This window comes from Vulpes lagopus, chromosome 14 (genome assembly GCF_018345385.1).
Source record: "Vulpes lagopus strain Blue_001 chromosome 14, ASM1834538v1, whole genome shotgun sequence".
Taxonomy (NCBI): Eukaryota; Metazoa; Chordata; class Mammalia; order Carnivora; family Canidae; genus Vulpes; species Vulpes lagopus.
Window position 1 is genome coordinate 30,023,502 of NC_054837.1, and position 11,678 is coordinate 30,035,179.

At 38.5% G+C, this 11,678-nt stretch overlaps 1 protein-coding gene across 6 annotated transcripts in view; it reads left to right on the top strand.

Moving 5' to 3' along the window:
* CCDC62 (coiled-coil domain containing 62) overlaps nucleotides 1-10,558 on the top strand; it is a 39,667-nt gene extending 29,109 nt beyond the window's left edge. Inside the window, exons 12-13 of one of the 6 annotated variants that reach the window (XM_041729144.1) lie at nucleotides 8,642-8,735; nucleotides 9,747-9,873. In XM_041729144.1, the coding sequence (XP_041585078.1) occupies nucleotides 8,642-8,695 (54 nt within the window). In that variant the 3' untranslated portion in view covers nucleotides 8,696-8,735; nucleotides 9,747-9,873. Of the gene's footprint in view, nucleotides 1-8,641; nucleotides 8,736-9,746 lie in introns of all 6 variants that reach the window. The other 5 variants (XM_041729145.1, XM_041729147.1, XM_041729149.1 and 2 more) reach the window with 5 other exon arrangements.
* The last annotated feature ends 1,120 nt before the right edge of the window (nucleotides 10,559-11,678 follow it).

Below are 11,678 nucleotides of genomic sequence, written 5' to 3' on the forward strand. Positions count from 1 at the left end.
ACATTTTTATATAAGCCTTTTTTAATTAACATATGTTTTTATATATTTAACTTTTTAATAAACCACCATACAGTGTTTAAAGGTGGTTCACACCCTTTGTATCCCTGCCAGCAGTGTATGACAGTTGCAGGTGCTATGTGACTTCACCAGCACTTGGTTTTGTCAGTCAGCTTGATAAGAGTCATCCTAGTAAATGTGAAGTGGCATCTGTTTACTGCTTAACTTGTATTTTCGTGATAACATAATGACTGGCATCTTTTCATGTGCTTATTGGCTCTTCACATATCTTCTCTTGTGAAGTGTCTGTTCAAGACTTCTGCCTATTTTAAATTTGAATTGTTCCCTCTGTTATTGAATTGTAAAAGTTCTTAATATAGTCTGCACACACAGCTTTTGTCTTTTGTCAGATATATTGCGACTATTTTCTCCCAGTTTGTGGTTTGCCTTTTTATTTTCTAAAGTGTCTTTTGAAGAGCAGAAATGTAAAATTGTGATGAAGTCTAGTTTATCAATTTTTTTCAAATGATGCTTTTTGTATCCTGTGAAATTTACCCCAAGGGTGTGAATATTTTCTCCTCCTGAAAGTTTTAAAGTCCTCTTTAGGTCTATGGTTTATTTCAATTTAATATTTGCAGATGGTATGAAATAAGGATCAGGTTCATTTTTCCTCACATAGATATCTAGTTCCAGCACCATTTGTGAAAAGACTGTCCTTTCTCGTTAAATTACTTTTGGCAACTTTGTTGAAAATCAGTTTACTGTGTATGCAAGGGTCTATTTTTGGACTCCGATCAGTTCTATTGATCTGGTTGTTCTTTTTTTTTTTTTTTTAAAGACTTTATTTATTCATTCGTGATAGAGAGAGAGAGAGGGGGGCAGAGACAGAAGCAGGCTCCATGCAGGGAGCCCGACGTGGGACTCGATCCGGGGACTACAGGATCATGCCTGGACCGAAGGCAGGCGCCAAACCGCTGAGCCACCCAGGGATCCCCCTGATCTGGTTGTTCTTATACCACACTATTGATTATGTGACTATAGAAAGTCTTGAAATCGGGATCCCTGGGTGGCGCAGCAGTTTGGCGCCTGCCTTTGGCCCAGGGCGCGATCCTGGAGATCTGGGATCGAATCCCACATCGGGCTCCCGGTGCATGGAGCCTGCTTCTCCCTCTGCCTGTGTCTCTGCCTCTCTCTCTCTCTCGCTCTCTCTCTCTCTTTGACTATCATAAATAAATAAAAATTTAAAAAAAAAGTCTTGAAATCAAGTAGTATACATGCTCTACTTTTTCTTTTTTTCTTTCTCTTTCTTTCTTTTTTTTTTTTTTTTTGCAAAATTGCTTTTTCTATCCTAGATCTTTTGCAGGTCCATGGCAGTTTTAGAGTCAACTTGTCATTTTTTTTTTTTTTTTACAAAAATACATTCTGATAATGTGATTTCATTGAATTTCTAGATCACTTTGGGGAAAATTGACATTTTGAAAAGAGTATATCTCCATTTATTTAGGTCTTCCTTCATTTCTCTTAACTATATTTTGTAGTTTTTATAGGGGTCTTGCACATCCTTTGTTAAATGTATTCCTGTTATTTTGTTTATTGATGCTATTATATGTGGTACTTATTATTTATCACTAATTATCTGCTGATGGTATAAAGAACTACAGTTGACTTTTGTAAATTGTTCTTAACTAAATTCACCTATTCTGGTAGGTTTTCTGTAGATTCTTAGGATTTTCTACATAGACAATCATGTTATTTGTGAATAAAGATTTTCTTTTTCTAATCTTTAGGTTATATTATAGGAAACTAATCTTTCTAATCTTTAGGTTATGTTAGGTTATAAGAAAAAGTTCTTACCTAATTGCTCTGGCTAAGACCTCCGTGTCAATGCTGAATAGCAAAGTGAGAGTGAACATCCTTGCCTTGTTCAATGAAATGCTTTCTGGTGGCATTGCTTGCTTATTAGCTCTCCATCATATTGGTATTTTATTAGATTCAGAGTTCCATGAAGCTGTTTCCATCAGACACAGATGATTTGAAACCAGAACATTAACCACTTATTTTACTATTATTCTTTAAAAGATTTAAATTTTTTTTAATTTATTGTTTGACAGAGAGAAAGAGAGCAAACAAGGGGAGCATCAGGCAGAGGGAGAGGGAGAAGCAGACTCCCCATTGAGCAGGAAGCCCAATGTGGGGCTTGATCCCAGGACCCCAGATTGCTCCTGAGCCAAAGGCAGACATTTACCCAGATGAGCCACCCAGGTGCCCCTTTTTAAAGGATTTTATTTTTGGGCAGCCCGGGTGGCTCAGCGGTTTAGTGCCGCCTTCAGCCCAGGGTGTGATCCTGGAGACCCGGGATTGAGTCCCACGTCGGGCTCCCTGCATGGAGCCTGCTTCTCCCTCTGCCTGTGTCTCTGCCTCTCTCTCTCTCTCTCTCTCTCTCTCTCTCTCTCTCTGTGTGTGTGTGTGTGTGTGTGTCTCATGAATAAGTAAATAAAATCTTAAAAAAAAAATAAAAAATGTTATTTTTAAGACATCTCTGCACTCAACTTGGGGCTCAAACTCACAACTCCAGAGATCAAGAGTCACACACTCTACTGACTGAAGCAGCCAGGTGTCCCAAGAACATTAACCATTTTAGAATCAGCACGCTCATTGCCATGAGCTTCAATAGGTGGTTTCAAAGATTACCTTCAAGAATAATGGGCTCCAGAAATAGTGATTTTTAATAGTTTATATACCATGTATGCCATATAAGCTTTTCAAAGTGGAAACCCTGATGGACTGTGTGGTGTTTTCTGGGAAGTTTTTTTTTTTTTTTTTTTTTTCCCTCAACAAACTCTTTGAAACATTAGTGAAGTAATTTATTTACTTTGGGGCAGAAAGTGTTTTTAAGTGTTCGTAACATTTTTTTGTAAACAGCTTTATTGAGATATAATATACATACACCATGTGAATGTTCTTCCATGTGAAATGCACAATCCAGTGGTTTTAGTATATTTACAAAGTTGTGCAACCATCACAACAATCCAATTTTAGAACATTTTCATCATTCCAAAAGAAACCTCTGTACCTATTAGCAGTCACTCGCCATTCCCTCTCCCTAGCTCCCGGTGACTATTAATCTACTGTTTTTCTCAGTATTTGTTGGGCAGAGATTTTTTTTAAAGATTTTATTTATTCATGAGAGACACACAGAGAGAGGCAGAGACATAGGCAGAGAGAGAAGCAGGCTCCCTGTGGGGAACCTGATGTGGGACTCAGTCCCAGGACCCTGGGATCATGACCTGTGCCAAAGGCAGACGCTCAACCCCTGAGCCACCAGGGCATTCTTGGGCAGAGATTTTTAATCAGACTTTGTTGAATAGAATTCAAGGGATCCATAAATTTTGATAGTAATAGAAATCACACATAAGCTTATTTTAATCTAATCTCTAATTGAAATTTACCACTTCTTTTAATTATGAATATAGGAAACAAGCCATAATAGTATGTAACACCCATGACTTTGTTCCTAATAGAGATTACACATGGTTTCATATCACATTATAGTTATTGCACATATCTTGAAATATCCTTTATTACTTAGCACTACCTCAAAATTACAAAATAGTAGACTTGTTGCTAGGTCTTATTATTTAATGCTTTAATAATGAAGAGTACAAAGGCACCTGGGTGGCCCATTGGTTAAGCATCTGACTGCCCTCAGCTCAGGTCATAATCCCAGGGTCCTGGGATTGAGTCCAGTTTTGCTTTGCCCTCCCTGCTCAGTGGGGAGTCTGCTTCTTCCTCTCCCTCTGCCCCCTCCCCCCTTCGTATTCTTGCTCTCTCTCAAATAAATAAATAAAAATTTTTTAAAAAGTGTAAGGGGGCACCTGGTTGGATTAGTCAGTGGAGTTTGCAGCCTTGATCATGGGGCAGCAAGTTTGAACCCCTCGTGGGGTATAGAGATTACTTGAATAAAACTTAAAAACAGTGTATATTCTTATATCATAACCTTGTTTAATATTTTGATAACCATATTACTTCATCTGTAATACAACTTATGGATTCCTAAAAATGGCTGCACAGTGCAAAATGTGCAGACGATAGAAATACACAGCTTACAGGAAAAATGAGATTAGGAACATAACACTCAAACACTTTGTCCGTGATACATTTTTCTTTTTTTGAGGATAGGAATATAATCAAAATGGTCAAGAGTTTTTATACCTGTTAGGTGGTTAAGAAATACCTAACTACTGCAATAAATATAGCACTTAATCTTGAAAAAGACTTGAAGTTTGCATGTAGAATTGGGTGTCAGGGAGGTAGGTGACAGTTTGTGATCCACTAGGAAGTGGCAGGAAGGTAATCGGATGAGAAAGCATAGCAGAAGATGTGGTTAGGTGTGGCTTATAACACACCTGGGAAGCTGCAGGGGCCAGCAGATGTTTGAGGGGCACATGTGTATGTATTCCTACATGCCATGGCTCAGTCCAGCTGGGTACAACTTAGCTAGTGTTTCTCATGGACAAAGTTGTACATAAGTAAACACAAACCACATTATGCCCAAATTGCTCCCTAATATGTCTGCTGTGTCCGAACAAATTCACATTCTCAAAACAAGTGTTAATAGCAGAACTATTGGGGAGCCCTGGTGGCACAGCGGTTTAGTGCTGCCTGCAGCCTGGGGTGTGATCCTGGAGACCCCGGATCGAGCCCCACATCGGGCTCCCTGCATGGAGCCTGCTTCTCCCTCTGCCTGTGTCTCTGCCTCTCTCTCTGTGTCTCTCATGAATAAATAAATAAAATCTTTAAAAAAAAATAGCAGAACTATCTTTGAGTATGATCTACCTGATAGACCCCTATTCATTCTCATGGCCTCAGGCTCTTAATCTCTTCTTAGGATTGTATGTTAAGTTCCTATCTAAGAATCAATAGCTCCTTCACTTCTGTCCTCATGGCACAGCTATGTGTGTCTGTGAGCATGTAAGCAGACTACATGCATGATAGCAGACTGCGTGCGTTTCTTCCTGTCCTCCATGAGCATCTTCAGTAACCCCCCTTACTCATCTTGGCATTCCTGGTTGTAGCATATGCAGTACCTGCTACAGAGATTGTCAGTAAATACCTGGAATAGACCTGATAGGAAAAAAACAGGAAAAAGACAAAACAGTAACCTCAGCTACAGACTGAAAAAATGCTAAAGCTCTTGAAGTTGGCAAAAACTTGGTTTCAGAGAATTTTTGAGCTAGAAAGACCCAGTAGAGGTACGTAATCTCAACCTTACATCTCATGGGTGAGGAAAAGTGATTAAATCTCGTACTTAATGTGCCACAGCTGGAACTAGATAATCATTTGGAATTAGTTGGAAAAACAATACTGGCTTCAGATGTATTAAATTTTCCAGAAGATTATTAATTAATTCTGGAAATGTTGCAAAAACAATTCAATTAACAGAAATCTAGGGGCACCTGGCTGGCTCTGTCCATTAAGCATCTGTCTGCCTTCAGCTCAGATCATGATCCTGGGGTCCTGGGGTCCTGGGATCCTGGGCATCAGGCTCCCTGCTCAGTGGCGAGTCTGCTTCTCCCTCTCCTTCGGCGCCTCCCCCTGCTTGTGCGCTCTGGCTCTCTCTCTCTCAAATAAAAAAAAATCTTTAAAAAAACAACAACAGAAATCTACTTGGCAACATACTTAATGACTCCCTCCCTCTGGTCCTGTGAATGGGGTATAGCTAGTTAGAGAAAAAAACAAATAAGCGGGATAAAGTTCTGCGTGGCCTGTTTCACCATTTTTGCCATCTGGCGCTGAGAACAAGGGTCTTATTTCAAAGCCTTTTTCTGAAATGCACACTTAGACTTTGTTGGGGGAGCACAGAGTGATTCAAACTTTCTGGCAGGGAACTTGGCACTGTTTCCTAAAAATTGCAGAACTGATCCTTTGATACAGTAGTGTTGCTCTGGGAATCTCTCCTATGAGTACATCCACATGTGTATAAAGTGGCACATGTACAAGTTTTTTGTTGCAGCACTGCTTCAAAATAGCAAAAATTTGGAAACAATCCAAGTGTCCAGCAAGAAGGAACTGAGGGAGTAGCAATGGTATGTCCACCGGGTGGAATATTACTTAGCCATAAAACATAATGAGGAAAGTCTTAGAGTGGAAATACTTCTGGGATATGTTATTAAGTGAATAGAAGCAAGATGCTGAAAGGTTCCTATGGTATTGATCACATATACAAAAAGGGGATGGGAATAAGAATATGTACTATTTAATGTCAGTGTTTTAACTATTAAAAAAATAGCCCCAATAATTTAAAAAAGAGAGAAAAAAGGAGAGAGTAAAATGCAGCACAGCTGACCATATCACCTTACCCTGCAGCAGGCTTTCTACTTACTTGAGGGGTGGGGATGGGGAGGGATTCAACTGGAATCTGAATTTGGACTGTTTGACAAGTACATGGGACTGCACATCCTCATCGCTAGTTTGAGACTGTTGGTGTTGTCCACCAGGATTCTTAACCTTTTTTTTTGTGGCAGGCTGGTAAAGCTTACAGATCCTCTTTGAATAATCTTCGTTTTGATATGTTTTTTTTTTTTTTAAGTTCAAGTTAATGTATGTATAGTATTGGTTTCAGGAGTGGAATTGAGTGATTCTTCACTTACATGCAACACCCAGTGCTCATCCCAACAGGTTCCCTCCTTAATACCCATCACCCATTTAGCACATCCTAATCCCACCCTCCTCCCCTCCAGCAACCCTCAGTTTGTGCTCTATAGTTAACAACCTCTTATGGTTTGCCTTCCTCTCTGTTTTTATCTTATTTTATTTTTCCTCCCCTTCCTCTATGTTCATCAGTTTTGTTTCTTAAATTCCACATAGGAGTGAAATCATATGGTATTTGTCTTTCTCTAACTTATTTCACTTAGCATAATGCCCTCTAGCTCCATCCACATTGTTGCAAATGGCAAGATTTCATTCTTTTTGATGGCTGAGTAATATTCCATTGTGTATATATACCACATCTTTATACATCTGTGGATGGACACCCAGGCTTTTTCCATAGTTTAGCTATTATGGACATTGTTGCTATAAACATCGGGGTATATGTACCCCATTGAATCAGTATTTTTTTAAAAGATTTTATTTATTTATTCATGAGAGACGCAGAGAGAGAGAGAGAGAGAGGCAGAGACACAGGCAGAGGGAGAAGCAGGCTCCAAGCAGGGAGCCCAACATGGGACTCAATCTCCAGGACCACACCCTGGGCTGAAGGCAGTGCTAAACTGCTGAGCCACCTGGGCTGCCCTGAATCAGCATTTTTGTATCCTTTGCATAAATACCTAGTAGTACAATTGGTGGGTCATAGGGTAGCTCTATTTTTCACTTTTTGAGGAACCTCCATACTGTTTTCCAGAGTGGCTACACCAGTTTGCATTCCACCAACAGTACAAAAGTGTTCTCCTTTCTCTACATCCTCACCAACACCTGTTGTTTCCTGAGTTAATTTTAACCATTCTAGCAGGGGGTGAGGTGGTATCTCATTGTGGTTTTGGTTTGTATTTCCCTGCTGATGAGTGATGCTGAGAATTTTTACATGTGTCTGTTAGCCATCTGGATATCATCTTCGGAGAAATGTCTGTTCATGTGTTCTGCCCATGTCTTAAGTGGATTATTTTTGGGGTGTCAGTTTTGATGAGTTCTTTATAGATTCTGGATACTAGCCCTTTATCATCTAGGTCTTTCACAACTATCTTCTCCCATTAGAATCATGTTTTTAAATTAATAAAATACATCAGATTATAAAATTCATGAGAAGGCTGCTTGAGCAGAGAGGAAGCAGCATGAATGAAAGCCCAGAGAATAACCCTCACTAGCTCAAATGTAGGTCCCAAAGGGAGGAGGAAGATGCTGAGGAGGTGGCTTATCCTGCAAGCTAAAGTTTACCACCTGAGTCTACCAGTGTCTTTCCAGGTATCTTCCTCCTCTGTCCTTTTTTTTTTTCTTCTTCTTCTTTTTAAAAATATCTCCCCAAACACCTGACAATGCTAACCAAGTCCTCAGTAGGTACTTATAATTTAACAGTGGCACTTAAGAGTTGTTCACTCTTATTGAGGACCACTGTCTCATTAAGGGCTCAACACAGTCCATGTTAAGGCTGTGATAAAGAGCCAGTTATATTTGGGCATTATTTGATTGCCATTGTTTAAGGAATAACACACATTGTAAAGCAAACAAAGCCTTCCTACTAGGCAGTTAGAGACAGGAAAAGGGCTGCACACATGAATAGGAAATCAGTACCTCTTTGCTGGAAGGATGTTAGTTGTATGAAATTACTTCATTATATTTCATTAATTCTGTAAGGTATTTTAAGGGCATTTCTGCTGTATTTGTGTGTGTTTGTTTTTGGGGTTTTTTTTTTAGATTTTATTTATTTATTAAAGAGTGAGAATGAGTAGGGAGTGGAGGGGCAGGGGGAGAGGGACAAGCAGACTCCCCACTTAGCAGGGAGCTCAATCCCAGGACTCTGGGATCATGACCTGAACCGAAAGCAGATACTTAACCAACTGAGCCACCCAGGCGCCCCTATATTTGTGTATTGTCTTAAGTATTGTCCAGTTTTTCTCTCCTGGATACTAATTTTGAAGTTGTTTTGTAGAATTTAGAAGTCTCAGAAGAGTCAGCTCAAAAAAATACTTTTATTAGTAATTGAAGAAAACAAAAGTCAACTTCACTATTCATTGTGGTCATAGGTAAGTCACCTTTGTTTATCTCCTCTTATAGCTATTTGATATTTAATAAGTAACTTGGGAACATTGATAATAGAGTCAAGGCCATGCATTTGTTTGACCTATAATCCTTTCTCTTGTTTGACCTATTTATACATACCTTCTAAATTTAATCAGTAAAAGTCAGTTGTTTGTATGAGAAATGAAGATCAAAGAGTTTTGTTCTCAATACCTAGAATTTTAAACACAAGGAAGTGAATACAGACAGTTTTCAAAGTCAGAATCTAACATTTTAGGAGCACCTGGGTAGCTCAGTCGGTTAAGCATCCAACTCTTGATTTCGGCTTAGGTCATGATCTCAGGGTCATGAGATTGAGCCTGGCATCAGGCTCCATGCTAGGCATGGAGCCCGCTTAAGATTCTCTGTTCCTCTCCCTCTGCCCTTCCCTGCTGCCTCTTTCTTTAAAAAAAAAAATCATCATAATTTCATTTGGATGTCTTCTGGAAAGAAGTCTTTTCTGGGGTTTCAGGTTTTATAAAAAGGTTCATTGAGTGGGGTGCCTGGCTGGTTCAGTTCATGGAACATGTGACTCTTGATCTCAGGGTTGTAAGTTCGAGCCCTATGTGGGGTGTGGACATTATTTAAAAATAAAATCTTTAAAAAAAGAAAAAAAGATTCATTGATGTAGTAAGTATTTTCTTGATTTGTGTTTCCTTCTATCAAACCTGCATTTCAAATACAAAGTTTCTTCAGAATCCAGTTTGGTAAGTTAAAAAGTATACTCATTTCAGATGCTTTCATGGTAAAAGAGAGCACGTCAAGAATTCTGTGAAAGCAGTGAGTGTAGGTAGCCCTCTTCCTCTCCCTTGTTCTTTCTCTGCTGAGAAGTTTTCAGATTTATGGTATTTTGCGTGACCTTAGGAAGATAAAAATCAAGACGTATAGTTAATTTTTTAGAGACTGGAATTTAGAGTACAGTACCCAATGCTCTCGACTCGATTTTTATTAACTCTGTGTTTCTTTCCTTCTTGCAGAAGCCAATTTCTCATCTTCGGAAGGCAGGAAGCGGACATCAATACCTAATACCTAACCTTGAAAACAAGAAGGGGATTGTAATCCTTTGTAAGCAACATTTAATACCCAAGGGAAGCAGAAACTGAAAGTTAATTTTTCAGCATCTATATTTTGTTTGTTTCCAAGTTGACCATTTTCATGTTGAAGATACATTTTTTTATGTGTAAGAAATTAGACCTTACTGTGTATTTATCTATATACAAACTTGGAATTATGCTTAGAGAGAAAAGGACTTCTCTGTAAAGATGTAGACTATAGTTAAGTACTAGAGAAGCTCTTTAAAAATGTGGACATCAAATAGAGAACCCCTGTATACAAAATGCTATTTTAACTATGATTTTTTCAAAAAACCTGTGCTTTAAATTATAACCAACAGCTTATTAGAGTCACCTGCAAATATATGAGAAGTGGTATTCTCTTCTTTTGTGGCTTTAGCTCTGGACTTTGCTATGTAAAAGAGACATAAAATGATAGGATACAAAATATTTTTAACTGGAAAGTATCTCCTCTGTTACTGACAGTTGAGGTCCTTCTGTCCCAAAGCTGAACAGAGCCCCATCTCGTCGGGGTCTGTAATAGGTCCCATCTACTTACACAAACAAAAACTTGCAATTTTTGTAGGCATTTTTTTTTATCATTAAAGACTAAAACACTTCCCTTTTAACTTGTAATTTAATTTTTTAAAAGAATATACTAAGTGCATTTCTGTCCCTTCTAAGAAAATTGATCAGCTTCAGTCAATAAAAAATATTTTTAATAATAAAGAAAAATAATTTTCTTGGATTTATTTTTATCATAAAGGAGTAAAAAAAAAAGGAAGGTTAGTTGCTTGAAACTGAACCTGGCAAGTTAATTTCCTTGGGAATGGGAATGTATTTTTTTTAAGCATTGCAGATATCAAGGTTCTATTGTGCTGTATAAATGCCCCTTTGTTGAAAGGTTTCAGTGCTACTTCAGAGATGATTTTCATGAGAGTGGAGGAGCCACCCCATTTAGCCTTTTTAATTAGGGTGCTGAAAAGAGAAATTGGGTGAGGTTTGGCTGTGTTCTTTATAAATGCTTGCTTTCTCCCTCAGGCATGGCTGGTTTGTGCAGAGGAAGTCTGAAAAAGGTACAGTTGATTCTGAACTGTTGGAAGCCTAAAATGTCCCTGGAGATTTCCAGTCTGAGAAACAAAATATGAAAATTTCTCCCTTCTCTTTATGCTAGGTTCGTGGCTACCTGTCAGCTTGCCCAGTGAAGAGAGAAGGAGAACACTAATGAGACGCTAATAAGTAGGAAAATTTCAGGGAACTAAAGGATGAAGAAAGTCAAAAGTTATTTTGTGGCTAAATATATTTGAGCTCATAGGATTATAGTATCTACAGTATCTATCTTACTCTATCACGTTGTGAATTATAGCACATACAACTAAAAAATAGGAAATCTTTATATTAATACCAATTTATCTCTCTCAGCCTAAGTTATTAAATATGTGAGCAGTTTCTGGTAGTGAGAGTCAGCCTCGGTCTGTTTAAAAGAGTTGCGAGATAAAAACTAAGCATTTATATTTTGTCATCAATACTCTTCCATACTCTTCCATCTTAGGAGGCAGCTAAATGGTGCTGTAATTCGCCTGCCAGAAATGATCTCAGCCATCAAAAGAGACTGGTGTTGTAAGGGTACTTTTAGAATTTGTGAACAGGTTTTCTAAAGAGAAATACCCCCAAAGAAAGAAATTCTAAGTCAAAATAATATGTAAACATTAACAACAAACAGTTTTACCTAAAAAGCTGTAGTAGGAAAGCATGGTATTGAGAGGCTCAGTGGGGTAAGGTTGGTTCAAACTAGGAAACCAGATGAATTAATCAGGACCACAGCAGACAAGATAGGTAGTGATCTTTGAGAGGAGT